At 48.5% G+C, this 25,070-nt stretch overlaps 1 protein-coding gene across 2 annotated transcripts; it reads left to right on the forward strand.

Annotated features, from left to right (window-relative positions):
• The first annotated feature begins 8,848 nt into the window (after positions 1 to 8,848).
• Positions 8,849 to 23,086, forward strand: VPS11 (VPS11 core subunit of CORVET and HOPS complexes). Of its 2 annotated transcripts, none has more exons than XM_003313362.5 (16): positions 8,849 to 9,333; positions 10,303 to 10,474; positions 10,572 to 10,707; positions 11,362 to 11,525; positions 12,727 to 12,974; positions 14,328 to 14,529; positions 14,930 to 15,081; positions 18,009 to 18,195; positions 18,613 to 18,759; positions 18,990 to 19,178; positions 19,285 to 19,446; positions 19,677 to 19,816; positions 19,907 to 20,109; positions 20,241 to 20,412; positions 22,206 to 22,428; positions 22,573 to 23,086. In XM_003313362.5, exons 1-16 carry the CDS (start codon positions 9,200 to 9,202, stop codon positions 22,735 to 22,737), a joined length of 2,796 nt encoding a protein of 931 aa, XP_003313410.1. In that variant the 5' UTR covers positions 8,849 to 9,199; the 3' UTR covers positions 22,738 to 23,086. The 2 variants fall into 2 exon arrangements, with proteins under 2 accessions (XP_003313410.1, XP_508805.2); XM_508805.7 differs by having other exon boundaries at positions 8,877 to 9,141; positions 10,326 to 10,474.
• Positions 23,087 to 25,070: the final 1,984 nt, after the last annotated feature.

Here is a 25,070-nt window from a genome sequence, read left to right on the forward strand (position 1 = left end):
AACCCTGAGTGGACACAGCACATGTTTCAGAGAGCACAGGGTTGGGGGTAAGGTCATAGATCAACAACAGCATCCCAAGGCAGAAGAATTTTTCTTAGTACAGAACAAAATGAAGTCTCCCATGTCTACTTCTTTCCACACAGACACAGCAACAATCCGATCTCTCTATCTTTTCCCCACGTTTCCCCCTTTTCTATTCCACAAAACCGCCATCGTCATCATGGCCCGTTCTCAATGAGCTGTTGGGTACACCTCCCAGACGGGGTGGTGGCCAGGCAGAGGGGCTCCTCACCTCCCAGAAGGGGCGGCCGGGCAGAGGCGCCCCCTACCTCCCGGACAGGGCGGCTGGCCGGGCGGGGGCTGACCCCCCCACCTCCCTCCCGGACGGGGCGGCTGGCCGGGCGGGGGCTGCCCCCCACCTCCCTCCCGGACGGGGTGGCTACAGCGGGGCAGAGGCACTCCCCACATCTCAGATGATGGGCGGCCGGGCAGAGACGCTCCTCACTTCTTAGACGGGATGGCGGCTGGGAAGAGGCACTCCTCACTTCCCAGACTGGGCAGCCGGGCAGAGGGGCTCCTCACATCCCAGATGATGGGCGGCCAGGCAGAGACGCTCCTCACTTCCCAGATGGGGTGGCGGCCGGGCAGAGGCTGCAATCTCGGCACTTTGGGAGGCCAAGGCAGGTGGCTGGGAGGTGGAGGTTGTAGCTAGCCGAGATCACGCCACTGCACTCCAGCCTGGGCAACATTGAGCACTGAGTGAGCGAGACTCCGTCTGCAATCCCGGCACCTCAGGAGGCCGAGGCTGGCGGATCACTCGCGGTTAGGAGCTGGAGACCAGCCCGGCCAACACAGCGAAACCCCGTCTCCACCAAAAAAACACAGTCAGGCGTGGCGGCACGCGCCCGCAATCGCAGGCACTCGGCAGGCTGAGGCAGGAGAATCAGGCAGGGAGGTTGCAGTGAGCCGAGATGGCAGCAGTACAGTCCAGCTTCGGCTGGGCATCAGAGGGAGACCGTGGAAAGAGAGGGAGAGGGAGACCATGGGGAGAGGGAGAGGGGGAGGGGGAGGGAGAGCTATTCTTCCTTTTAAGAACAGTTATGTATTCAGGCAGTAGACAAATTGGTAGAAATAGAAATTCACTTAAAATTTTAACAGAATTTAATTACACAAATAATACACAAATGTAATCTTTAAAAAATTCATTCTACATAAAGGTAAATTTCCTTGATGCCAACCCAAACCCCCACTCTCTCTTGTGGAGGCACCTGCTATTGTCAGTGTGGTATATAAGTTTCCAGGTCTTTCCCTTTTACACATATAGATATCCTAGAAACGTAGCTTTTATCTTTTCATAATATACATTTTTTATTTTTTGCAACCAACACCTTGTTTGCCTTTTATCTTTTTTAAAACCATAAAATGTTACACAATTACATTGTTTGCAATTTTTTTAAACTAATAATAAAGTTGGAGCATTTTCCATGTAACTGTGGTTCACTTCCTCGTTTACTGCTGTAGAACATTCCATAGCATGGGGTTTGTTCTGCCATAATGATAGACATATAAGCTGTCAGTTCAATTCCACAGGGAAAGATTTTGTTTCTCAGTAATAGACTCCACTTTTGGCCAACTATCCAGTAGAGTCTTTCCATCCATTTCTTTTTTTTTTTTTTTTTTGCAACAGAGTCTGTGTCATCCAGGCTGGAGTGCAGTGGTGCAGTCTTGGCTCACTGCAACCTCCACCTCCCAGGCTCAAGCGATTCTCCTGGCTCAGCCTCCCAAGTAGCTGGGACTACAGGCACACACCACCATGCCTGGCTAATTTTTGTATTTTTAGTAGAGTCAGGGTTTCACCATGTTGGCCAGGCTGGTCTTGAACTCCTGACCTCAGGTGATCCGCCTGCCTCAGCCTCTCAAAGTGCTAGGATTACAGCGTGAGCCACCACACCCAGCCTTTCCATCCATTTCAAACAGAGAGTATGCGTTTTAACATTTATTGGGCCACTCTGATATGCAAGCACTGGGCTAGGTGCTGCTAATCCAGAGATGGGTATGAGCTTGTCCTTACCCTCAAAGAAGTCATAATGTGTTGGGAAACAAATATGTTCATCGTTTCATGCGCTTATTAAAAATCTATTTGGGGGGCCGGGCACAGTGGCTCACGCTTGTAATCCTAGCACTTTGGGAGGCCGAGGCAGGCAGATTGTCTGAGCTTAGGAGTTCAAGACCAGCCTGGGCAACATGGTGAAACCCCGTCTCTACTAAAATACAAAAAAATTAGCCCAATGTGGTGGTGCATGCCTGTAATCCCAGCTACTCAGGAGGCTGAGGCAGGAGAATTGCTTGAACCCAGGAGGCAGAGGCTGCAGTGAGCCGAGATTGTACCACTGTACTCCAGGCTGGGCGACAGAGTGAGACCCTGTCTCAAAAAAAAAAAAAAAAAAAAGAAGAAGAAGAAGAAGAAAGCTCTCGAAGCTCCTAAGAGAGCTCCAACCATGAATACCCCTGGTGGGAGCATGGTTCTGCCACAGCTACAGTTCTCAGCCTGGGTATCTGTCCCCCTGGGTAGTGAAGCAGGTGCAAGTGCTCTGAGGAGTCAGCTGTTTTGTTCTGGGACCAGAGGGTAGAATAGTATTTCACAAGAACAAGCTGAAGAACAATGGGAAATTTTTAATGTAAAACACCTGATTTAGATTGACCTAGGCAGGTGAACTCATTGGTTCTTCTCCAGAATAACTTGTTAACATTTGAGGACTATATCCCTTCCCCAACACTGCAGAAACCCAAGGGAAGAAAGTTGCCGTCTTGCAGAACATGTGCCAAACTGACAGAGGTGTAAAATAGACACATTGGTGAGGGTATATATGCACATAAACCATGCAAATTACATGATGGGCTGAGGGCAGTGTTGATCAGAGAGAATATCCTACACCAGAAGAATTTTTAAAAATTAGTTGTCGGCTGGGGGTGGCTCCCGCCTGTAATCCCTGCACTTTGGGAGGCTGAGGCAGGCGGATCATGAGGTCAGGAAATCAAGACCATCCTAACACGGTGAAACCCCATCTCCACTAAAAATACAAAAATTGGTGGTGGCATGTGCCTGTAGTCCCAGCTACTCAGGAGGCTGAGCCAGGAGAATCGCTTGAACCCAGGAGGTGGAGGTTGCAGTGAGCCGAGATCGCGCCACTGCACTCCAGTCTGGGCGACTGAGCCAGACTCCATCTCAAAAAAAAAAAAAAAAAAAATTGGCCCGGCGTGGTGGCACGCACCCGTAATCCTAGGTACTGGGGAGTCTGAGGCAGGAGAATTGCTTGAACCTGAGAGGTGGAGGTTGTAGTGCGCCAAGATCGTGCCACTGCACTCCAGCCTGGGTGACACAGTGAGACTCTGTCACAACAACAACAAAAAGTAAACATATGTTCACCCAGAGGCTGTTGGTAATAGCTTTATTTATAACAGCCCCGGGCTGAAAACTATCCAAATGCTCATCAACAATTGGATAGATAAATGAATCAGAGATTCATACAGTGGAATTCTATACAACAATAAGAATGAGTGGACTATTATTACATAGGACAACTTAGATGAATTCTACAAACATAATACTGAGTGAAAGAAGCCCAAGTACATACTGTATGATTTAACTTATATCAAGTTTAAAAGCTGGCAAAACTAAGCTACGGGGATAGAAGTCAGGATGCTGCTATTCTTTAGATACAGGGTCTTGCTCTGTTGCCCAAGCTGGAGGGTTTAGAAGAGGACATAAGGCAAGCTTCTGGGGGTGCTAGATATGTTCCCCCCACTCCTTTTTTTTGAGAGAGAGTCTCACTCTGTCACCCAGGCTTGTGTGCAGTGGCACAATCTCAGCTCACTGCAACCTCTGCCTCTGGGGTTCAAGCCATTCTCCAGCCTCAGCCTCCCAAGTAGCTGGGACTGTAGGCGTGCAACACCATGCCCAGCTAATTTTTGTATTTTTAGTAGGGACAGGGTTTCACCATGTTGCCCACGCTGGTCTCGAACTCCTGACCTCAGGTAATCTGCCTGCTTCGGCCTCCCAAAATACTGGGATTACATGCCTGAGTCACTGTGCCTGGCTGCTAGCCATGTTCTCATTGCTGATTACGATGGGAGTGTCCAGTTAGTTTGTGGAATTTCAGTGGGTTGTACTACTCTACAACTTTTTTGTATGTTGTTACTTCAATAAAACATTTAAAAATAATTTTGTCTGTCATACAAACAACTCTAGGGTTTGTTGTTGTTGTTGTTTTGAGACAGGGTGCTCACTCTCTTGCCCAGGCTGGAGTGCAGTGGTGTGATCACAGCTCACTGCAGCCTCCATCTCCTGGGCTTAAGCAATTCTTCCTCCTCAGCCTCTCAAGTAGCTGGAACTACAGGTGCACATCACCACACCTGGCTACTTATTTCTTTATTTATTTTTAGTAGAGACGAGGTCTGCCTATGTTGCCCAAGCTGGTCTTGAACTCCAGGCCTCAAGTAATCCTCCCACCTTGGCCCCCCAAAGTGCTGGATTATAGGCATAAGCCACCTTGCCTGGCCTCAAGAGACTCTAGGTTTGACTTTGCTGTAACCCCAGGCAGGAGAGAGCCCATTTTCAGCAGGAGATAAACCAAGATAAATTTTTTCCTACTTCTATAACAATATTTTTAGAATTACAAAAGAAATATGTGGCTAGGGCCGGGCACGGTGGTTCACAGTACTTTGGGAGGCCCAGGCGGGTGGGTCATTTGTGGTCAGGAGTTTGAGACCAGCCTGGACAACATGGTGAAACCCTGTCTCTAGTAAAAATACAAAAATTAACTGGGTGGTAGTGGTGTGTGCCTGTAATCCCAGATACTTGAGAGGCTGAGGCAGGAGAATCACTTGAACCTGGGAGGTGGAGGTTGGGGTGAGCCGAGATCGCGCCATTGCACTCCAGCCTGGGCGACAGAGTGAGACCCTGTCTCCCCGGCCCCCGCCTCCAAAAAAAAGAAAGAAATATGGTGGCTCACACTTGTAATCCTAGCACTTTGGAAGGCTGAGGTGTGTGGATTGCTTGAGCCTAGCAGTTTGTGACTAGCCTGGGCAACAGGGCGGAACACTGTCTCTACTAAAAGTACAACAACAACAAAATTAACTGGGCATGGTGGCATGAGCCTGTAGTCTCAGCTACTGGGGAGGCTGAGGTGGGAGTATCTCGTGAGCCTAGGAGGTGGAGACTGTGGTGAGCCGTGATTGTGCCACTGCACTCTAGCCGTGTCTCAAAAAACAAAACAAAACAAAAAAGAACGAAAGAAATATGTGGTTATTGAGGAAAACTGGAAGAACATTAAAACAACAACAGGCCGGGCGTGGTGGCTCATGCCTGTAATCCTAGCACTTTGGGAGGCAGAGGCGAGTGGATCACTTGAGGCCAGGAGTTTGAGACCAACCGGGGAAACATGTCAAAACCATGTCTCTATAAAAAATACAAAAACTAGCCGGGCATGATGGCGTGCGCCTGTAGTCTCAGCTACTTGGGTGGCTGAGGCACAAGAATCGCTTGAACCTGGGAGACGAGACAGAGGTTGCAGTGAGTCGAGATCGTGCCACTGCACTCCAGCCTGGGCAATGGAGGGAGACTCTATCTCAAAAAGAAAAGAAGGTAGTATCTACCTGGAGAGCCTGATGATAAAAACGGAAAATTAAAGTTTGCTGAGGCAACTACACAGGTGGCTGAGGCAGGAGAATCACTTGAACCTGGGAGGCGGACGTTGCAGTGAGCCGAGATCGCGCCACTGCACTCAAGCCTGACGACTGGCGACAGAGCGAGACTCCGTCTCAAAAATAAAATAAAATAAGATAAAAATAAATTAAAGTTTGCATTTGGGACAAGAAGTGTTCCTGTTTTGTTCCAGTGGATGTAACTGTTTTATATCATGGGCAGCAGTTTGCTAAAGGGAAAATAAAATACTGCAAGACAATTCTTGCATTCTTGATTCTGAGTTATGACCTCTCTAATTCGAAACTAAAGACTTGTATTTCTTCTTCATCTTTAGTCCATTCAGAACTCGAGTTCTCAGTATGCAGAACTAACTGTAAGTGAACAGTCATTTTCTGTGTAATTTGCTTGGTTATATTCCTCACTATCCTGAAATTCCTGGGTTCAGACCAGTGTAACTAAGAGACAAACCCTGGTGTATGTTCTGACAAGCATAATCTAGCTTTACACCCATCAAACTATCTAATTAGAGGGTAGGGGACTGAATTACTCATTTTGTTTCCAAAGAACTTTGAAGTTTTTGCCCAGAGAGAGCCACTTTAAGTTAAACTCTTTGAGACTCCATTTCTCATCAGGGATAATGATACCTCTTCTGCAGATGGTTGCTATGAAGATTCCATGAAAAGCGAAGGCACTTTATTAGATATAATTTGCTACATGAAATTAGGGGCTTGTTACTGTCAGTTCTTTTTATGCCTGTCTCTAGGGTGGTGGTTGAGGACCATGTCTTGTTCATTTATATTCTGGGCATTTGGTACAATTCCTGGACTAGGAGTGCTCAATGCATATTTGTCAAAAGAAGGAAAGGAAAGAAGGTAGTAAGTCTGAAGAGGTGCTGTGGGTCTCTCTGGCAGGCCAATCTCAGCCTTTGTAACCCTCATCAATAAGAGGATCCAATGGGCACAAGTAGAACCAGATTCAGCCCTCAGAGGAAGACGTGGAGCTTCTGCCATTGGACAACAGGGGGAGCACCCAAGCAACAAAGATGCACTCTATCTCTTGTTCACATCTCTGCTTTTACATTTCTTCTTTTTTGAAGCCTGTTGCCCACGCTGATCTTGAACTCCTGGCCTCAAGGGATCCTCCTGCCTCAGCCTCTTAAAGCGCTGGGATTACAAGCATGAGCCAGCTTGCCTGGCCACATTGCTTCTTTTAACATATATTCTTCATAGGCTTAACAACTGACATATTAACATACTATCTAAACATTCTGATGACTAGCATGGAATATGCTCAGTAGGTGAAAGTGGGTTCAACCCGCTCCCATTTGTGCTTCTGCCCAACAGTTGGTATCCTGAAACAGTTGCAATGAATTGGAGATATCCTGTGTGATGAAGAGGAAAGAAACTTGAGTTGGAAGTCAGGAAATCTGTGTGCATGGTGGTGGCTAGAGTTTCTTCCTATCATTTACCTCTTCAGACAAATGGACGCCACCTGCCCATCAACCAGATTGAGGAGAGGAGTGGATAAGAGGAGAGGCAACCACACCACATTCATTCCTTCAACCAAACATGGAACTTCTACCAGGCTCTGCTAGGCCTCGTTCACAGTCACGGTACAAGATGTAGCCCCCGCTCTCAGGGAACTCTGGCTGGTGGAAATACAGCATCAAATATTCTGAAATAAGTTGGGGGAGGGCCGGGTGCGGTGGCTCACGCCTGTAATTCCAGTACTTGGGAGGCCGAGGCGGGTGGATCACCCAAGGTCAGGAATTCGAGACCAGCCTGGCCAAAATGGCAAAACCCCATCTCTACTAAAAATACAAAAATTAGCCAGGCGTGGTGGCAGGCGCTTGTAATCCCAGCTACTCAGGAGGCTGAGGCATGAGAATCGCTTGAACTCGGGAGGCGGAGGTTGCAGTCAGCTGAGATTGTGCCACTGCGCTTCAGCCTGGGGGATAGAGAGAGACTCTGTCTCAAAAAAAAAAAAAAAAAAAAAAAAAAAGAAAAAAGAAAAAAGAAAAAAAAGGAAGTTGGGGGAGTGCAAAAAATAAACTTCACAAATACCACAGGGTCACTTTTCCATATGTCCCTACCATCTCAAAATGATGCTATGTCACTTCTGTCTATAGGTTCTCATGGCACACAAACAGTAAACCTACAGTAGTTGTCCATGAGGATAGATCTTGCTTGGACTCAAAGATGGTTTAGCCAGAGTTGGGAGTGGAGAATGACCATGTAATATCTTGGACACCTGCCACTTCTCATTAAAACACTCAGCTCTCAAAGCTGCCACTTCCAGGTTTTTGCTCAGTTCTATGTCCCCTACCCTGCCACTATGGAAAGGGGGAGAAAGCCCAGGGCCTTGGGAATTCCTGCCCCACCAGTATTTCCCAGTTTCCTTTTTTTTTTTTTTTGAGACAAGGTCTTGCTCTGTCGCCCATGCTGGAGTGCAGCGGCTCGATCACAGCTCACTGCAGCTTCCAACTCCGGGGCTCAATCGATCCTCCCACTTCAGCCTCCCAAGTAGCTGGGACCACAGGTGTCCACCACCATGCCAGGCTCATTTTTGTATTTTTTGTAGAGATGGGGTTTCACCATGTTGCCCAGGCTGGTCTCGAACACCTGGGCTCAAGTGATTCCCCCACCTCGGCCTCCCAAAGTGCTGGGATTACAGACAGGCATGAGCCATCGCGCTCATGCCCGTTTCCTTAAGAAACGTTTTGAGCGTCTGTTAGGTGTCATACGCTCTGACGGGGGAAACAAAAACGAATATAAAACATTGACTATGGTTCACAATCTGCGTGGTGGCAGACACAAACTTCTAATTTTATTTCTCCTCTCATACAGCCGAAAACCTGGTTTAACATACACTGTTTCATTTATGCCCCAAAACAGTCCTGTGAGGTCAAAACGTCATTCACTTACGCACGGCGGGTGACAGTTCACAAGGCACATGACATCCCTCATCTTGATCTCCCAGTATCCGCGCATTTTAGGAAGAAACATGCTCAAAGGGATGAAGGTCCGCTCTCAAGCATTTTAGCTAGCGAAGTTACAGTCACATCCGGCAAACTCGCACACTGCAGAACTAGGACTACCCCGCGCGGCCCCGCCCACTTTCCCAGCAGCGGGACGCTGTCACCCCGACTCCGGAGCTCCTGGGCCCGCGGGCTTCCGGAAGCTGCCGACCACGTGATTCGCTGCCTCAGCTCACGTGACAAAGCTCCCGGAGGTGGGAGCCCTCAGCCAAAATGGCGGCCTACCTGCAGTGGCGGCGCTTCGTTTTCTTCGACAAGGAGCTGGTGAAGGAGCCGCTGAGCAATGATGGGGCCGCTCCCGGGGCCACACCTGCTTCTGGATCCGCTGCTTCCAAATTCCTTTGCCTCCCTCCTGGCATCACTGTCTGCGACTCAGGCCGAGGGAGCCTGGTCTTTGGAGATATCCTTCGTTTGGAGCTGTCTTTTCCCTCCCGGGATCCCGAAGAGATCGAGTTAGGATGAAATCTGTTTGTCGGAGGGGTCCGTGCCGCGCGCCTCTTTGGTTTAGCTGGTCATCCAGAGTTGTTCTGTGGTCTACGGGAAGAAAGAAGGAAGTCCATTTCCTAACTTGTTATCAACTGAGCAATCCTGGGCAAGTCATTTAACCTCTCTGGGTTTTAATTTCCTTATCTGTAAGAGATGTGTGCATGCCAATTTGACGAGGTTAATTTGAGATCAATAAGAAAAAGAATGCAAGTTGGCTTTAAAAGATGAATATGTAAAGTGACATGATTTCCCCTGCCCTAATATTATCGTTGGCGAGGAGGTAAATGAGCCTAGCGGTTTGTTGCTTTCATCTTCATGTTGCTGCTACTAAATTCTGGCCTTTTTCACTTTTTTTTTTTTTTTTTTTGATACGGAGTCTTACTCTGTTGCCCCGGCTGGAGTGCAGTGGCGGGATCTGGGCTCACTGTAACCGTCTCTTGAGTTCAAGCGATTCTCCTGCCACAGCCTCCCGAGTAGCTGGGACTACAGGCGCTTGCCACCACACCCGGCTAATTTTTTACATTTTCAGTAGAGACGGGGTTTCACCATATTGGCCAGGCTGGTCTCGAACTCCTGACCTCGTGATCCACCCGCCTCGGCCTCCCAAAGTGCTGGGATTACAGGAGTGAGCCACCGCGCCCGGCGCACTAAATTTTTTTCTTTTTTTTGAGACGGAGTTTCACTCTTGTCGCACAGGCTGGAGTGCAATGGCATGATCTGGGCACACTGCAACCTCCGCCTCCCGGGTTCAAGCAATTCTCCTGCCTCAACCTCCTGAGTAGCTGAGATTACAGGCACGCACCATTATACCTGGCTAATTTTTGTATTTTTAGTAGAGACAGGGTTTCACCATGTTGGCCAGGCTGGTCTCGAACCCCTGACCTCAGGTGATCCGCCCCCACCCCCCCCCACCCGGCCTCCCAAAGTGCTGGGATTACAGGTGTGAGTCACCGCGCCTGGCCTCACTCTTTTTAAGATAAGGAGTATGTGGGAAAATCCTTGAAAATTTTAGAGTTATATACATTTAATTGTTACCTGAGTTCTAGTCTGAATGTAAGTATCTCTCCTTGGAAAGGAGGCTCCTTGACTACCCAGCACATATGGAAGGCCAGATCTGGTTCTTGCCACGTTCCCTACAGCTTACAGGCTTCCAAGCCTACAAACTACGGGTGACACACCTGTACCAACTGAAGCAGCACAATATTCTGGCATCTGTTGGAGAAGATGAAGAGGGCATCAACCCCTTGGTGAGTCCCAGCAGGGAAATGGGAAAGATCCAGAAGCCTAGGAATGATTTTTTGTTGGAGGATAACTAGCATTTACACTTCTGAGGTCTGTCCACAGGTTAAGATCTGGAACCTGGAGAAGAGAGATGGTGGCAATCCACTCTGCACTCGAATCTTCCCTGCTATTCCAGGAACAGAGCCAACTGTTGTATCTTGTTTGACTGTCCATGAAAATCTCAACTTTATGGCCATTGGTAAACAGAAGGCAAAACTAACCCTCCTAGATTTGTTATAGATTTTCTTCAGAGTTGCTTCTGCCTCTCATCTTTACTGTTTTCAGGAGACCACTTTGTACTGAACTGAGGCCTTTGAGATATTAAATTTTGGAATGGGGGCCAGGCGCGGTGGCTCATGCCTGTAATCCCAGCACCTTGGGAGGCTGAGGCGGGCGGATCACCTGAGATTGGGAGTTTGAGATCAGCCTGACCAACATGGAGAAACCCCATCTCTACTAAAAATACAAAATTAGTTGGGCGTAGTGGCACATGCCTGTAATCCCAGCTACTAGGGAGGCTGTGGCAGGAAAATCACTTGAACCTGGGAGGCGGAGTTTGCAGTAAGCCAAGATCGCGCCATTGCACTGTAGCCTGGGCAACAAGAGCGAAACTCTGTCTCAAAATAAATAAATAAATAAATAAATAAATAAATAAATAAAGTTTGGAATGGGAAGGCGTTTAATTTTGTTCTTTGAAAATGTGTCAGTGAGTACCAATATTCAGGTTAACCATTAGAGAGGTTGGGTATATGGAGAAAGCTTGTCACTTCTGAGTGCCTCAAGTGGTCTTTTTTCCCCTCTCCACTTCCTGATCTTTTCAGCCTCACTGAAGTAATTTTCTTGTTTCTTACAGGTTTCACAGATGGCAGTGTTACATTGAACAAAGGAGACATCACCCGGGACCGGCATAGCAAGACCCAGATTTTGCACAAGGGCAACTATCCTGTAACTGGATTGGCCTTTCGCCAAGCAGGAAAGACCACTCACTTGTTTGTTGTGACAACAGAGAACGTCCAGGTATGACCAAGGCCTCCACTCTTAGGAGCAGGCAGGGAGGGCTTCTCCATTGTTCAGGGGGATAGGGTAATGAAGTGACAGGAAAGGTGGGAGTGTTAAAGTTTTAATCATATAATTCGAATCATTTGCCTAGCTTTGTATTTTATTTTTTTTGCCTAGGAAGCTGGAAAGAGTTAGACTCTGGGCTTGTAGTAAAAAGATGTGAATTTTCTTTCTTTTTTTTTTTTTGAGACGGAGTCTCACTGTGTTGCTCAGGCTGGAGTGCAGTGGCGAGATCTTGACTCGCTGTAACCTCTGTCTCCCAGGTTCAAGCAATTCTCCTGCCTCAGCCTCCTGAGTAGCTGGGATTACAGGCACACACCAGCATGTCCAGCTAATTTTTGTATTTTTAGTAGAGACAGGGTTTCACCATGTTGGCCAGTCTGGTCTCGAACTCCTGACCTCAGGTGATCCACCCACCTTGGCCTTCCAAAGTGCTGAGATTACAGGCGTGAGCCACCGCACCTGGCCTTGAATTTTATTTCTAACTAGCTTTTTTTTTTTTTTTCCTTTGAGACAGGATCTTGCTGTGTAACCCAGGCTAGAGTGCAATGGTGCTGTCTCAGCTCACTGCAACCTCTGCCTCCTGGGCTCAAGTGATCCTCCCACCTCAGCCTCCTGAGTACGTGGGATTACAGGCATGTGTCACCATGCCTGGCTAATTTTTGTATTTTTTCTAGATATGGGGGTTTCACCATGTTGCCCAGGCTGATCTCGAACTCCTGGGCCCAAGCAATCCACCTGCCTCAGCCTCCCAAAGTGCTGGAATTACAGGCATGAGCCACTGCACCAGCCTATTTTCTAACTAACTTTTTAAATGACATTGGACAAGTATCTTTACCTTTCTTGTTCCTGGTGCCCCAGATTTACAACAGTCTACTCTCTCAGGAATACTCTTGATAAAATAGTAGATTATTACATTTCTCTTACTTGCAGAATTTCTGTACTAGATAGTGATAATATATACAGAGAAAGAAATTGTGATCTCTGGTTATATATTTAATAGATGGGTAATGGTTAATGAAGAAGGCCAACAGCCAAGAGAAAGACTTTAGAATGCCAAGAGGGAAAAAAGAGCCAGTATGGAGATGGGAATACCTTTGTGAAGGCTTAGTGTTACCTCCTCAAAGGAGCCTGTTAACCCCTTTGTTACTTCTGGCAGTCCTATATAGTTTCTGGAAAAGACTACCCTCGCGTGGAGTTGGACACCCATGGTTGTGGCCTGCGCTGCTCAGCCCTAAGTGACCCTTCTCAGGACCTGCAGTTCATTGTGGCCGGGGATGAGTGTGTCTACTTGTACCAGCCTGATGAACGTGGGCCCTGCTTCGCCTTTGAGGGCCATAAGCTCATTGCCCACTGGTTTAGAGGCTACCTTATCATTGTCTCCCGTGACCGGAAGGTTTCTCCCAAGTAAGGACTCAGTGAGAAGGGACAGGGAGAGGGCTGGACTTGTTCCCCAGAATCCGCCTGATTTTAAAATCCTAATGCCTGGATCCTGCCAATCTCCTACTCCTACTCCAGTGTTATGTAGGTAACATTTCTGTTTTTTTTTTTGAGATGGAGCCTCGCTCTGTCACCCAGGAGTGCAGTGGCGTGATCTTGGCTCACTGCAGCCTCGCCTCCTAGGTTCCAGTGATACTCCTGCCTCAGCCTCCTGAATAGCTGGGATTACAGGCATGTGCCACCACGCCCGGCTACTTTTTGTATTTTCAGTAGAGACGAGGTTTCACCATGTTGGCCAGGCTGGTGTCAGACTCCTGACCTCAAGTGATCTGCCCGCCTCGGCCTCCCAAAGTGCTGGGATTACAGGTGTGAGCCACTGCACCCAGCCGGTGACACTTATAGCTAGAGTTGGTTATAATGCTTTTTTTAACTGAAAAATGGATGTTTTTACTGCAGGTGTTTGCTACATAGCCCTAGCATACTAGAATGCTCCAGGGAATTTGGACCTGCTTTTTTTGTTCTGTTTTGTTTGAGATGGAGTCTCGCTCTGTTGCCCAGGCTGGAGTGCAGTGGCGCGATCTCGGCTCACTGCAAGCTCCGCCTCCCGGGTTCACGCCATTCTCCTGCCTCAGCCTCCCGAGCAACTGGGACTACAGGTGCCCGCCCCCATGCCCGGCTAATTTTTTGTATTTTTATTAGAGACGGGGTTTCACCGTGTTAGCCAGGATGGTCTCGATCTCCTGACCTCGTGATCCGCCCGCCTCGTCCTCCCAAAGTGCTGGGATTACAGGCGTGAGCCACTGCGCCCGGCCTTGTTTTGTTTTTTAACTCTTTTGTCAAAATAAGTTGGGCAGAGGAACAAGGGATTCAGCAGTGGAGAAATTAGAAAGTGCTGGGAAACGTAGGATGCAAGTTTTCTGTTTTGTTTTGGTTTTGTTTTTTTAAGGGGTAAGTGGGGTCTTCTGCATGATGAAAGTACTCCCTGTTAGATGCTGGTTTGTTTTGCTTTCATTCAGTTCCAGGCACAATGTTTTACATATACCATGTATTGGATTATTATTTTCTAAATGAATGGATATGTTAGTGTACTTAATTTTCTAATCTGTTACTTGGGTTAATTGTAGGATCCTAAAGGGTAAGATCAGGTTTATGTGTTCTCTATGTACAACTACCGGCACAGCGCTGCATGTTATGGGATGAGAGGGACCAGAGAGGTGATTTGTGCTGGGTGAAATGTGCACCAAAGTTATCATGGGAAAGGAAATAGGGGAGATAAGACAGAGATGTCCAAACATCTGGTGCTTTTTCTTTCCTATGCAGGTCAGAGTTTACCAGCAGGGATTCACAGAGCTCCGACAAGCAGATTCTAAACATCTATGACCTGTGCAACAAGTTCATAGCCTATAGCACCGTCTTTGAGGATGTAGTGGATGTGCTTGCTGAGTGGGGCTCCCTGTACGTGCTGACGCGGGATGGGCGGGTCCACGCACTGCAGGAGAAGGACACACAGACCAAACTGGAGGCAAGGCCACCAGGCTCGCAGAGCTGGCCACAGGCACCTAGAAGCAGCTGCAGGAGCAGGTTCCCCAAGTCATATTGGCCAGGGTGTTTCCCTCCTTGTGGGTCACAGCCTTACTCAGCTTCCTTAGGGTAGGATTATAAGGTAAATGGCCTGGGATGGGGCTTTAGAGGGAAGTAGTGGCTGGGAGCCTGAGCCCACTCTAAGGGTTCACTTTGTTTCCAGAGAACCTTATGAAATAAGATGATACTGATCTTGGGGATATCTGGTAGCTCTTGGTTTGTCTAGGATCTAGGCAGATCAGAAATCCAGGACTTTCTGTTTTGTGTGTTGTGCGCACATTTTGGGAAAGTGTCTTCCCAAGACCACTTCTACCAATTTTCTAATCTCTCTTCCCTTCTAGATGCTGTTTAAGAAGAACCTATTTGAGATGGCGATTAACCTTGCCAAGAGCCAGCATCTGGACAGTGATGGGCTGGCCCAGATTTTCATGCAGTATGGAGACCATCTCTACAGCAAGGGCAACCACGATGGGGCTGTCCAGCAATATATCCGGTCAGTCTGGAGGCACTTTGGGATATAGCTGTGAATGCAGGGACAGGCAGCTAGATAGCTAAAGCCCATCCATGCTCCAGGTAGGGGCTAGAATTCTACCAGGAACTGTTTTTGTTTTTGGTTTTTTGTTAGTTTTTTTTTGAGATGGAGTTTCGCTCTTGTTGTCCAAGCTGGAGTGCAATGGCACGATCTCGACTTACTGCAACCTTCCCTCCTGGGTTCACATGATTCTCCTGCCTCAGTCTCCCGAGTAGCTGGGATTACAGGCGCGTGCCACCACACCTGGCTAATTTTTTGTATTTTTAGTAGAAACGGGGTTTCACCATGTTAGCCAGGCTGGTCATGAACTCCTGACCTCAGGTGATCTGCCCGCTTCAGCCTCCCAAAGTGCTGGGATTACAGGCATGAGCCACTGCGCCCGGTGTTTTTTTCTTTGCTTTTTTTGTTTGTTTGTTTGTTTTTGAGACGGATTCTCGCTCTTTCACCCAGGCTGGAGTGCAATGGTGTGATCTCGGCTCACTGCAACCTCTGCCTCGGGTTCAAGCAATTCTCCTGTCTCAGCCTCCCAAGTAGCTGGGATTACAGGATCATGCTGCCATGCCTGGCTAATTTTTTGTATTTTTAGTAGAGACGGGGTTTCACCACGTTCTCTAGGCTGGTCTCGAATTCCTGAGCTCAGGCAATCTGCCTGCCTCGGCCTCCCAAAGTGTTAGGATTACAGGTGTGAGCCACAGTGCCTGGCCTTTTTAATTTTCTTTACAAGAACTATGATGCCTTAAATGAGAGGACAAGATTCCTTGTTGAAAAGGGAATTTTAGGGTCAAATATTATATGACCAGTATGCAGTTGAGCCGATGATTACCTCTCATTTTAACCTTTAGCTTGGCCTTTGTAAATATTCACTTTGACCTGGTTCTTTAAGGGGGAAAAGGTATTCATCTCTTGCTTCCATAATTCCTTCCATCAGTACTAATTCTTGGAATTTTCTGCCTTAAGAAGGGGTTTTAGAAATCTGTCTAAGGTGGCCGGGCGCGGTAGCTCACGCATGTAATCCCAGCACTTTGGGAGGCTGAGGCGGGTGGATCACGAGGTCAGGAGATTGAGACCATCCTGGCTAACACGGTGAAACCCCGTCTCTACTAAAAAATACAAAAAATTAGCCGGGCGTGGTGGCGGGCGCCTGTAGTCCCAGCTACTTGGGAGGCTGAGGCAGGAGAATGGCCTGAACCCCAGAGGCGGAGCTTGCAGTGAGCCGAGATCGCACCACTGCACTCCAGCCTGGGTATCAGAGCAAGACTGTCTCAAAAAAAAGTTTGTCTAAGGCTGGGGTGCAGTGGCATGTGCCTGTGATCCTATCCCTTTGGGAGACCGAGGTGGGAGGAATGCATGAGCCCAGTCTGAGCAACATAGCAAGAACCCATTTCTAACAATAAATAAATAAATAAAATTTAAAAATATGGCTGGGCGCCGTGGCTCATTCCTGTAATCCCAGCACTTTGGGAGGCCAAGGCGGGTGGATCACTTGAGATTAGGAGTTTGAGACCAGCCTGGCCAACATGGTGAAACCCTGTCTCCACAAAAAAAAAAAAAAAAAAAAAATGCAAGGCCAGCCGTGGTGGCTCACGCCTGTAATCTCAGCACTTTGGGAGGCTGAGGCCGGTGGATCACCTGAGGTCAAGAGTTCAAGACCAGCCTGGCCAACATGGTGAAACCCCATCTCTACTAAAAATACAAAAATTAGCTGGGCATGGTGGCGGGCGCCTGTAATCCCATCTTAAAAAAAAAAATTAGCTGGGTGTGGTGGCATATGCCTGTAATCCCAGCCACTCGCAAAGCTGAGGCAGGAGATTCACTTGAACCTGGGAAGCAGAGGCTATAGTGAGCCAAGATCGTGCCACTGCACTCCAGACTGGGCAACAGAGCAAGACTCTATCTCAAAAAAATAATAGTAGATAATAATAATAATAATAAATAAATAAATTGCCAGGGGCAGTGACTCACGCCTGTAATCCAAACACTTTGGGAGGCTGAGGTGGGCGGATCACGAGGTCAAGAGATTGAGACCATCCTGGCTAACATGGTGAAACCCCGTTTCTACTAAAAATACAAAAATTAGCTGGGTGTGGTGGCACGCACCTGTAGTCCCAGCTACTCGGGAGGCTGAGGCAGGAGAATAGCTTGAACCCAGGAGGCAGAGGTTGCAGTGAGCCAAGATCGTGCCCTGCACTCCAGCCTGGCGAAATAGCGAGACTTCGTCTCAAAAAAATAATAATAATAAAAGGCCGGGTGTGGTGGCTTACACCTGTAATCCCAGCACTTTGGGAGGCTGAGGTGAGTGGATCACCTGAGGTCGGGAGTTCGAAACTAGCCTGACCAACATGGAGAAACCCTGCCTCTACTAAAAATACAAAACTAGCTGGGCATGGTGGCACATGCCTGTAATCCCAGCTACTCAGGAGGCTGAGGCAGAAGAATCGCTTGATCCTGGGAGGCGGAGGTTGCGGTGGGCTGAGATCGTGCCACTGCACTCCAGCCTGGGCAACAAGAGCGAACCTCCATCTCAAAAAAAAAAAATTAAATTTTAAAATAATGTAAAAGAAAAAGAACAAAAATACAACAATAAAACAACAACAAAATGGTAATAATATAAAAAGAAACCTGTTTAGCCTCTTCCCCGTTCTCTTTAGAATTCCTATTTTTAGCCAAATTTAAGAAGCAGTGCTCTGGAGCCTTGTTACCCAGTGTGGTCCACAGTCTAGTAGCACTGATATTACCTGGGACTTTGTTAGAAATGTAGAATCTCAGGCCCCACTCCAGATCCACTGAAATAGAATTTGCATTTTGAGAAGATCTGCAAGTGATTCCTGTGTACATGAGCTGGAGAAGTACACTGATTCAGATGCTATTTGGTGCACATGTCTCCCTAGAACCATTGGAAAGTTGGAGCCATCCTACGTGATCCGCAAGTTTCTGGATGCCCAGCGCATTCACAACCTGACTGCCTACCTGCAGACCCTGCACCGACAATCCCTGGCCAATGCCGACCATACCACCCTGCTCCTCAACTGCTATACCAAGCTCAAGGACAGCTCGAAGCTGGAGGAGTTCATCAAGGTGCAGGATGTTGTTGGTGGGGAAGTCTTGGAGGCCCCACTGAGCATGAGGTGGCTCCACCGGGACTTGTTCGTTTCAGCAAGACATAGGGAGAGGAAAGGGCTGACCTTATTTAGAGGAGTGGCTGTTCCTGTTAGTTCTGTGCCATCTCCCCTCTTGTTTTATGATTCTAGAAATTTCCGTGGTATCTAAGCCCAGGGTGGTGGCACTGGGGAAGTCCTGTCCCTAGCGGTGTCCCTCTAATGGTAGGGGCAGAGGAAAACTTTAGTCAGAAACTCCCACAGGCTGAGTAGCATAATATTTTCAAAGCGTGAACGTTATGATATCACCTTAGGAATCTGAAAGTCAGGTGCCTGTTTCCTCTCCCTTCTCTATCTCCCTCTGTGTAAATGATTTTGTCTCATGTCTCCCTGGCAGACAAAGAGTGAGAGTGAAGTCCACTTTGATGTGGAGACAGCCATCAAGGTCCTCCGGCAGGCTGGCTACTACTCTCATGCCCTGTATCTGGCGGAGAACCATGCACATCATGAGTGGTACCTGAAGATCCAGCTAGAAGACATTAAGGTAGGTGAGACTGTCTTTTTTCCCCAAGAGACAGGGTCTCACTATGTTGCCCAGGCTGGAGTTGAATTCCTGGGCTCAGGTGATCCTCCCACCCCATCCTCCTGAGTAGAGGTGAGACTCTCAACTTGGGCAGAGCCCTGCTGTTTTTGAAGACATCTCCAGAATGGCGAAAGTGCTTCCTGGTGGCTGAGGCAGGAGTATACACTATTCTGCCCTTTACTTTTCCACAGAATTATCAGGAAGCCCTTCGATACATCGGCAAGCTGCCTTTTGAGCAGGCAGAGAGCAACATGAAGCGCTACGGCAAGATCCTCATGCACCACATACCAGAGCAGACAACTCAGTTGCTGAAGGGACTTTGTACTGATTATCGGCCCAGCCTCGAAGGCCGCAGCGATAGGGAGGCCCCAGGCTGCAGGGTGAGGCTGCAGGGAAAAGAGCTTCAGACTGTGGGGATCACCTTAAGGGCTTCCTGTATATCACGCCCACTCATTCAGCCTCCTTTTTCCTCTCTTGCCATCCTAGGCCAACTCTGAGGAGTTCATCCCCATCTTTGCCAATAACCCGCGAGAGCTGAAAGCCTTCCTAGAGCACATGAGTGAAGTGCAGCCAGACTCACCCCAGGGGATCTACGACACACTCCTTGAGCTGCGACTGCAGAACTGGGCCCACGAGAAGGATCCACAGGTGAGGCCTGGCCAGGGCTTCAGGAGAAAAGACAGTTCGTGCCGTCTCCATTCTTCCGTCTTGGTGGCTGCCTTTCACTGCATTCCTTAGACCAGTAACAACTTACCTCGGGGCTCAGTGGTCCTCTGTGAAGAGGGAATGGACTGAGGGAAAGAGTTGACTGGCTTTGTCCCAAGAGACCTTGTGATTTTCCCCTTTTGTCCAGCAGCTCTGCCCTCCTTCCTCTCCAGGTCAAAGAGAAGCTTCACGCAGAGGCCATTTCCCTGCTGAAGAGTGGTCGCTTCTGCGACGTCTTTGACAAGGCCCTGGTCCTGTGCCAGATGCATGACTTCCAGGATGGTGTCCTTTACCTTTATGAGCAGGGGAAGCTGTAAGAGTTTGGGGAATTTCAGGGAAAGGGGAAGAATCCAAGTCATTTTCCAGAGACAGCCACTGAGGTGTGCCCTTGCCCCGGCCGCAGGTTCCAGCAGATCATGCACTACCACATGCAGCACGAGCAGTACCGGCAGGTCATCAGCGTGTGTGAGCGCCATGGGGAGCAGGACCCCTCCTTGTGGGAGCAGGCCCTCAGCTACTTCGCTCGCAAGGAGGAGGACTGCAAGGAGTATGTGGCAGCTGTCCTCAAGCATATCGAGAACAAGAACCTCATGCCACCTCTTCTAGGTACTTGGGAAGACAGATGGGTGGGTGACAAGCTGCTGACAGCTGGGCTCTGTGGCAGGGGCCCTTCACCTTTATCCAGAGAGTGCCACACGTGGTTGATTGTCTTGTTTCCTCTTGGACCCCAATCTCAGTGGTGCAGACCCTGGCCCACAACTCCACAGCCACACTCTCCGTCATCAGGGACTACCTGGTCCAAAAACTACAGAAACAGAGCCAGCAGATTGCACAGGATGAGCTGCGGGTGCGGCGGTACCGAGAGGAGACCACCCGTATCCGCCAGGAGATCCAAGAGCTCAAGGCCAGGTACCCGGGGCATGGATATGTGGAGGAGTCCAGGGGATAACTTGCCCTTCACAGGGTATTCATTACTAAGTACTTTCCGTAGAGGATTCTATGGAGTGCTTTTGAGCATTTTGATTCTTCAAGTTGTGTTTTAATTGAGGAATTCCAAAAAATGGTTTATTACATAGATCATTATTTATTGGGCTTTGGATGATATTATTTTGTAGCAGGTACTTTTTGTTCTTTATATGCCTGTATTCTACCATTTCTAAACACATCCGTATTGTGGTTGGAAGCCGTTCTGGTGTTTTTCTTTTTTGAGACAGGATCTTGTCACTGAGGCTGGAGTGGAGGGGTGTGATCACGGCTCACTGCAGCTTTGATCTCCTGGGCTCAAGTGATTCTCCCGCCTCAGCCTCCCAAGTAGCTGGGATTACAGGCGTGTGCCACCAAGCCCAGCTAATTTTTGGATTTTTAGTAGAGATGGGGTTCATAATGTTGGCCAGGCTGGTCTTGAACTCCTGGCCTCAAGTGATCCTCCGGCCTTGACCTCCCAAAGTGCTGGGATGAGCCACCGTGCCCAGCCATAATCCCAACTCTGAAATCTTACCTGCCCTTAACATTCTGTAAAATATTTATTAGAGAACAACAGTTTCTTCATTCTACAAATATTGAGCCTCTGTGGTGTCCCAGACACTATTCTGAACAGCACAGGCAAAAAGCCTTCATGGAGCTTTATGTTGTAGAAGAGACAGACAGCAAACATGTTAAATAGGCAAACTTTTTTTTTTTTCTTTTGAGATAGAGTCTCACTCTGTCACCCAGGCTAGAGTGCAATGGCGCGATCTCAGCTCACAGCAACCTCTACCTCCTGGGTTCAAGCGATTCTCCTGCCTCAGCCTCCTGAGTAGATGGAATTACAGGTGCCTGCCACCATGCCTGGCTAATTTTTGTATTTTTGTAGAGACAGGGTTTCACTATGTTGGCCAGGCTGGTCTTGAACTCCTGACTTCAGGGGATCTGCCTGCCTTGGCCTCCCAAAGTGCTGGGATTACATGCGTGAGCCACCGCACCCGGCCAAATAGGCAAATTTTTTTTTTTCTTTTTTGAGACGAAGTCTCGCTCTTGTCCCCCACGCTGGAGTGTGATGGCGCGATCTCGGCTCACTGCAACCTCTGCCTCCTGGGTTCAAGCAATTCTCCTGCCTCGGCCCCCCGAGTACCTGGGATTACAGGTGCCTGCCATCATGCCCGGCTAATCTTTATATTTTTAGTAGAGACTGGGTTTCACCATATTGGCCAGGCTGGTCTAGAACTCCTGACGTCAGGTGATCCACCTGCCTCGGCCTCCCAAAGTGCTGGGATTACAGGTGTGAGCCACTGTGCCCAGCCAAATAGACAAAGTTTTGTAGTATGTTAGGTGGTGATAAGTTCTGAGTGGCAAATGAATTGAGCAAGGGGAGTGGGAGAAGTGTGTTAACAAGTTTAGAGAAGGTGGCCCAGGAAAGGCCTCAGTGAAAGGGTCACATCTGAGTACAGACCTGAAAGTTAATTTAGTGGCAGTTGTGAAAATGGAGACAGAGGAAACAATCCCCAGGCTGAGTTGGCCTTGTTGGGAGCATGCTAAGACTCACTGCAGGTCCAGGGCTGTTGTAATCATTTGACTCCCTTAAGGCGATAAGAAGAGCAGGGCAGGGCCTTCAGGGGCCTTACCAGGGACCTTGCCCTGTGCACTTCAGCTGCCTTCTTTCTCATCCTTGACTCCTGGCCTTGCCCTCACTTTTGCCACTCACTTCTGGTCTTTCTTCCCTGTAGTCCTAAGATTTTCCAAAAGACCAAGTGCAGCATCTGTAACAGTGCCTTGGAGTTGCCCTCAGTCCACTTCCTGTGTGGCCACTCCTTCCACCAACACTGCTTTGAGAGTTACTCGGAAAGTGATGCTGACTGCCCCACCTGCCTCCCTGAAAACCGGAAGGTCATGGATATGATCCGGGCCCAGGAACAGAAACGAGATCTCCATGATCAATTCCAGCATCAGGTGGGGATGAGTGGGCTAGTTGGGCCAGGGGATTCCCACTAGTGTCACAGAGTCACTGGAGGGCTTGTTTCCTTATCACCTCCTCATTTAAGAAACAAGCACTTTGATTCTGATTCGTACTCCTTCCCTCCTCTTCTCCTGCAGCTCAAGTGCTCCAATGACAGCTTTTCTGTGATTGCTGACTACTTTGGCAGAGGTGTTTTCAACAAATTGACTCTGCTGACCGACCCTCCCACAGCCAGACTGACCTCCAGCCTGGAGGCTGGGCTGCAACGCGACCTACTCATGCACTCCAGGAGGGGCACTTAAGCAGCCTGGAGGAAGATGTGGGCAACAGTGGAGGACCGAGAGAACAGACACAATGGGACCTGGGCGGGCGTTACACAGAAGGCTGGCTGACATGCCCAGGGCTCCACTCTCATCTAATGTCACAGCCCTCAGAACTAAAGCGGACTTTCTTTCCCTGCCTTCTTATTTAGTCAGCTTGCCATCCCTCCTCTTCACTAGCAGTGTAGATCATTCCAGATCAGTGGGGGAGGGCACCTCAGCAACCTCTGAGTGTGGACAATAGCTGCTTTCTTCTCTATCCAAGAGCACCAGGCTGTGCTTGGGTCCTTGCTCTCAGAGTCTATAAATAAAAGAATATAATGATTTGGGAGCTTAAGGATTTTTTTCTGGGGACTTCCTGGTGATTCTTAACTGCATGATGGACTTCCTTCCCTCTGCTCTCCTGGCGTTCCACTTCCCTCCTATGGTTTTCTTGGAGACCATGTTGACTCAGTCTCGTTCTGGTAATGGGTGGGGCCTGTGGCATCGCATACAGTTCAATTTACTGAAGAACCTCTGCAAAAGACCTAATGACTGAGCTCCAGGAGCAGCCTGGACCAAGACCCCCAAAACAGCTCTTACTCTTTCCTCTTCCTGGTCTCTATGGCTGTAGTTTGGGCAAAATATTCAAGCAGGAGGCAGATTCTGGTAGGGAGCTTTGGGCTTAACCTACCTTAAATAATGGGTAGGTTGGTGTCTTGCTATACTTAATACCAGATGATAAACAGGATAAAAGGTCCTTTCTGGAAACACCTTTCCCTCTCTGAAATTGTCAGCTAAAGTTTATGTTGCTAGGTGTCCCCATGTAATTTGGGTGGTGCTGCCTGTCTGAAAATTGCTCCTATGTTGTTGTTTTCCCCACAGCCTCACCTAATTTCATCTTCTACGTTGTTTAATTGGAGGAAGTAAGTTTGACACTGTGGTTTAGGTAGTATTTAGGATTGCCATGGGCTGGGCGCGGTGGTTCATGCCTGTAATCCCAATACTTTGCGGGGCTGAGGTGAGAGGATCGCTTGAGTCCAGGAGTTCAAGACCAGCCACCCAGGCAACATAGTGAGACCCCGTCTGTGCAAGAAATAAAAATAAACTAGCCCAGCCTGGTGGCGCTTGCCTGTGGTCCCAGCTACTCAGGAGGCTGAGGTGGGAGGATTGCTTGAGCCCAGGAAGTTGAGGCTGCAGTGAGCCTTGATCACACCACTGCACTCCAGCCTGGGTGACAGACACCCTGTCTCAAAAAGTAAAAAATTAAAAAACAGTGGCAGTATTGTAGCTGCTATGCTATGAGTAGACTTTGCATCTACTGAGCTGGGTTTGAATCCTAGTTGTGCTGTTTGACTTAAGGCACATCTTACCTTCTCAACCTGTTTTTTTTTTTTTTTTTTTTGAGATGTATTTTTTTTCAGTGGGTTTTTGGGGAACAGTTGGTATTTGGCTATGTGAATAAGTTCTTTAGTAGTGATTTCTGAGATTTGGTGCCCATCACCCAAGCAGTGTACACTGTACCCAATGTGTAGTCTCTTATCCCTCACCCTGCTCCCACCCTTTCCCCCTCAACCTGTGTCTTCATCTGTACATTAGGGATTATAACACCTACGCTGTGTGGCTATTATGAAAGCCTAAGGGTCAAATAGGTGTTCAGTTCTTTGTACAGTGCTGAGCACATGGGTGATTTTTTTTTTCTTCTTAAGACAGGGTCTCACCGGGCGCGGTGGCTCATGCCTGTATTCCCAGCACTCTGGGAGGCTGAGGTGGGCGGATCACCTGAGGTCAGGAGTTCAAGACCAGCCTGACCAACATGGTGGAACTCCGTCTCTACTAAAAATACAAAAACCAGCTGGGTGTGGTGGCAGGTGCCTGTAATCCTAGCTATTCAGGAGGGTGAGGCAGGAGAATTGCTTGAACCCGGGAGGTGGAGGTTGCGGTGAGCTGAGATTGCACCATTGCACTCCAGCCTGGGCAACAAGAGTGAAACTCCATCTCAAAAAAAAAAAAAAAAAAAATGGGCGTCTCACTCTGTCATCCAGGCTAGAGTGCAGTGGCACCACCACAGCTCACAGCTACCTCGACCTCCTGGGCTCAAGCAATCCTCACACCTCAGCCTCCTGAATAGCTGGGACTACAGGTGTGTGCCGCCACACCTGGCTATTTTTGTATTTTTTGTAGAGATGAGGTTTTCACCATGTTGCCCAGGGTGGTCTCAAACTCCTGGGCTCAAGCAATCCTCCTGCCTTGGCTTCCTAAAGTGCTGGGAATATAGGTGTGAGCCACTGCACCCAGCTGGGTGATTATTAATAATCATGATTGTTAATTATGTT

Source organism: Pan troglodytes, chromosome 9, assembly GCF_028858775.2.
Source record: "Pan troglodytes isolate AG18354 chromosome 9, NHGRI_mPanTro3-v2.0_pri, whole genome shotgun sequence".
NCBI lineage: Eukaryota > Metazoa > Chordata > Mammalia > Primates > Hominidae > Pan > Pan troglodytes.

Coding starts and splice junctions, on each gene's coding strand:
- VPS11 (XM_508805.7), top strand. CDS start 8,955: ATGGCGGCCTACCTGCAGTGGCGGCGCTTCGTTTTCTTCGACAAGGAG. Junction 9,142..10,325: donor AGGGAGCCTGGTCTTTGGAG/ATATCCTTCGTT, acceptor ACTACCCAGCAC/ATATGGAAGGCCAGATCTGG. Junction 14,530..14,929: donor ACACACAGACCAAACTGGAG/GCAAGGCCACCA, acceptor CTTCCCTTCTAG/ATGCTGTTTAAGAAGAACCT.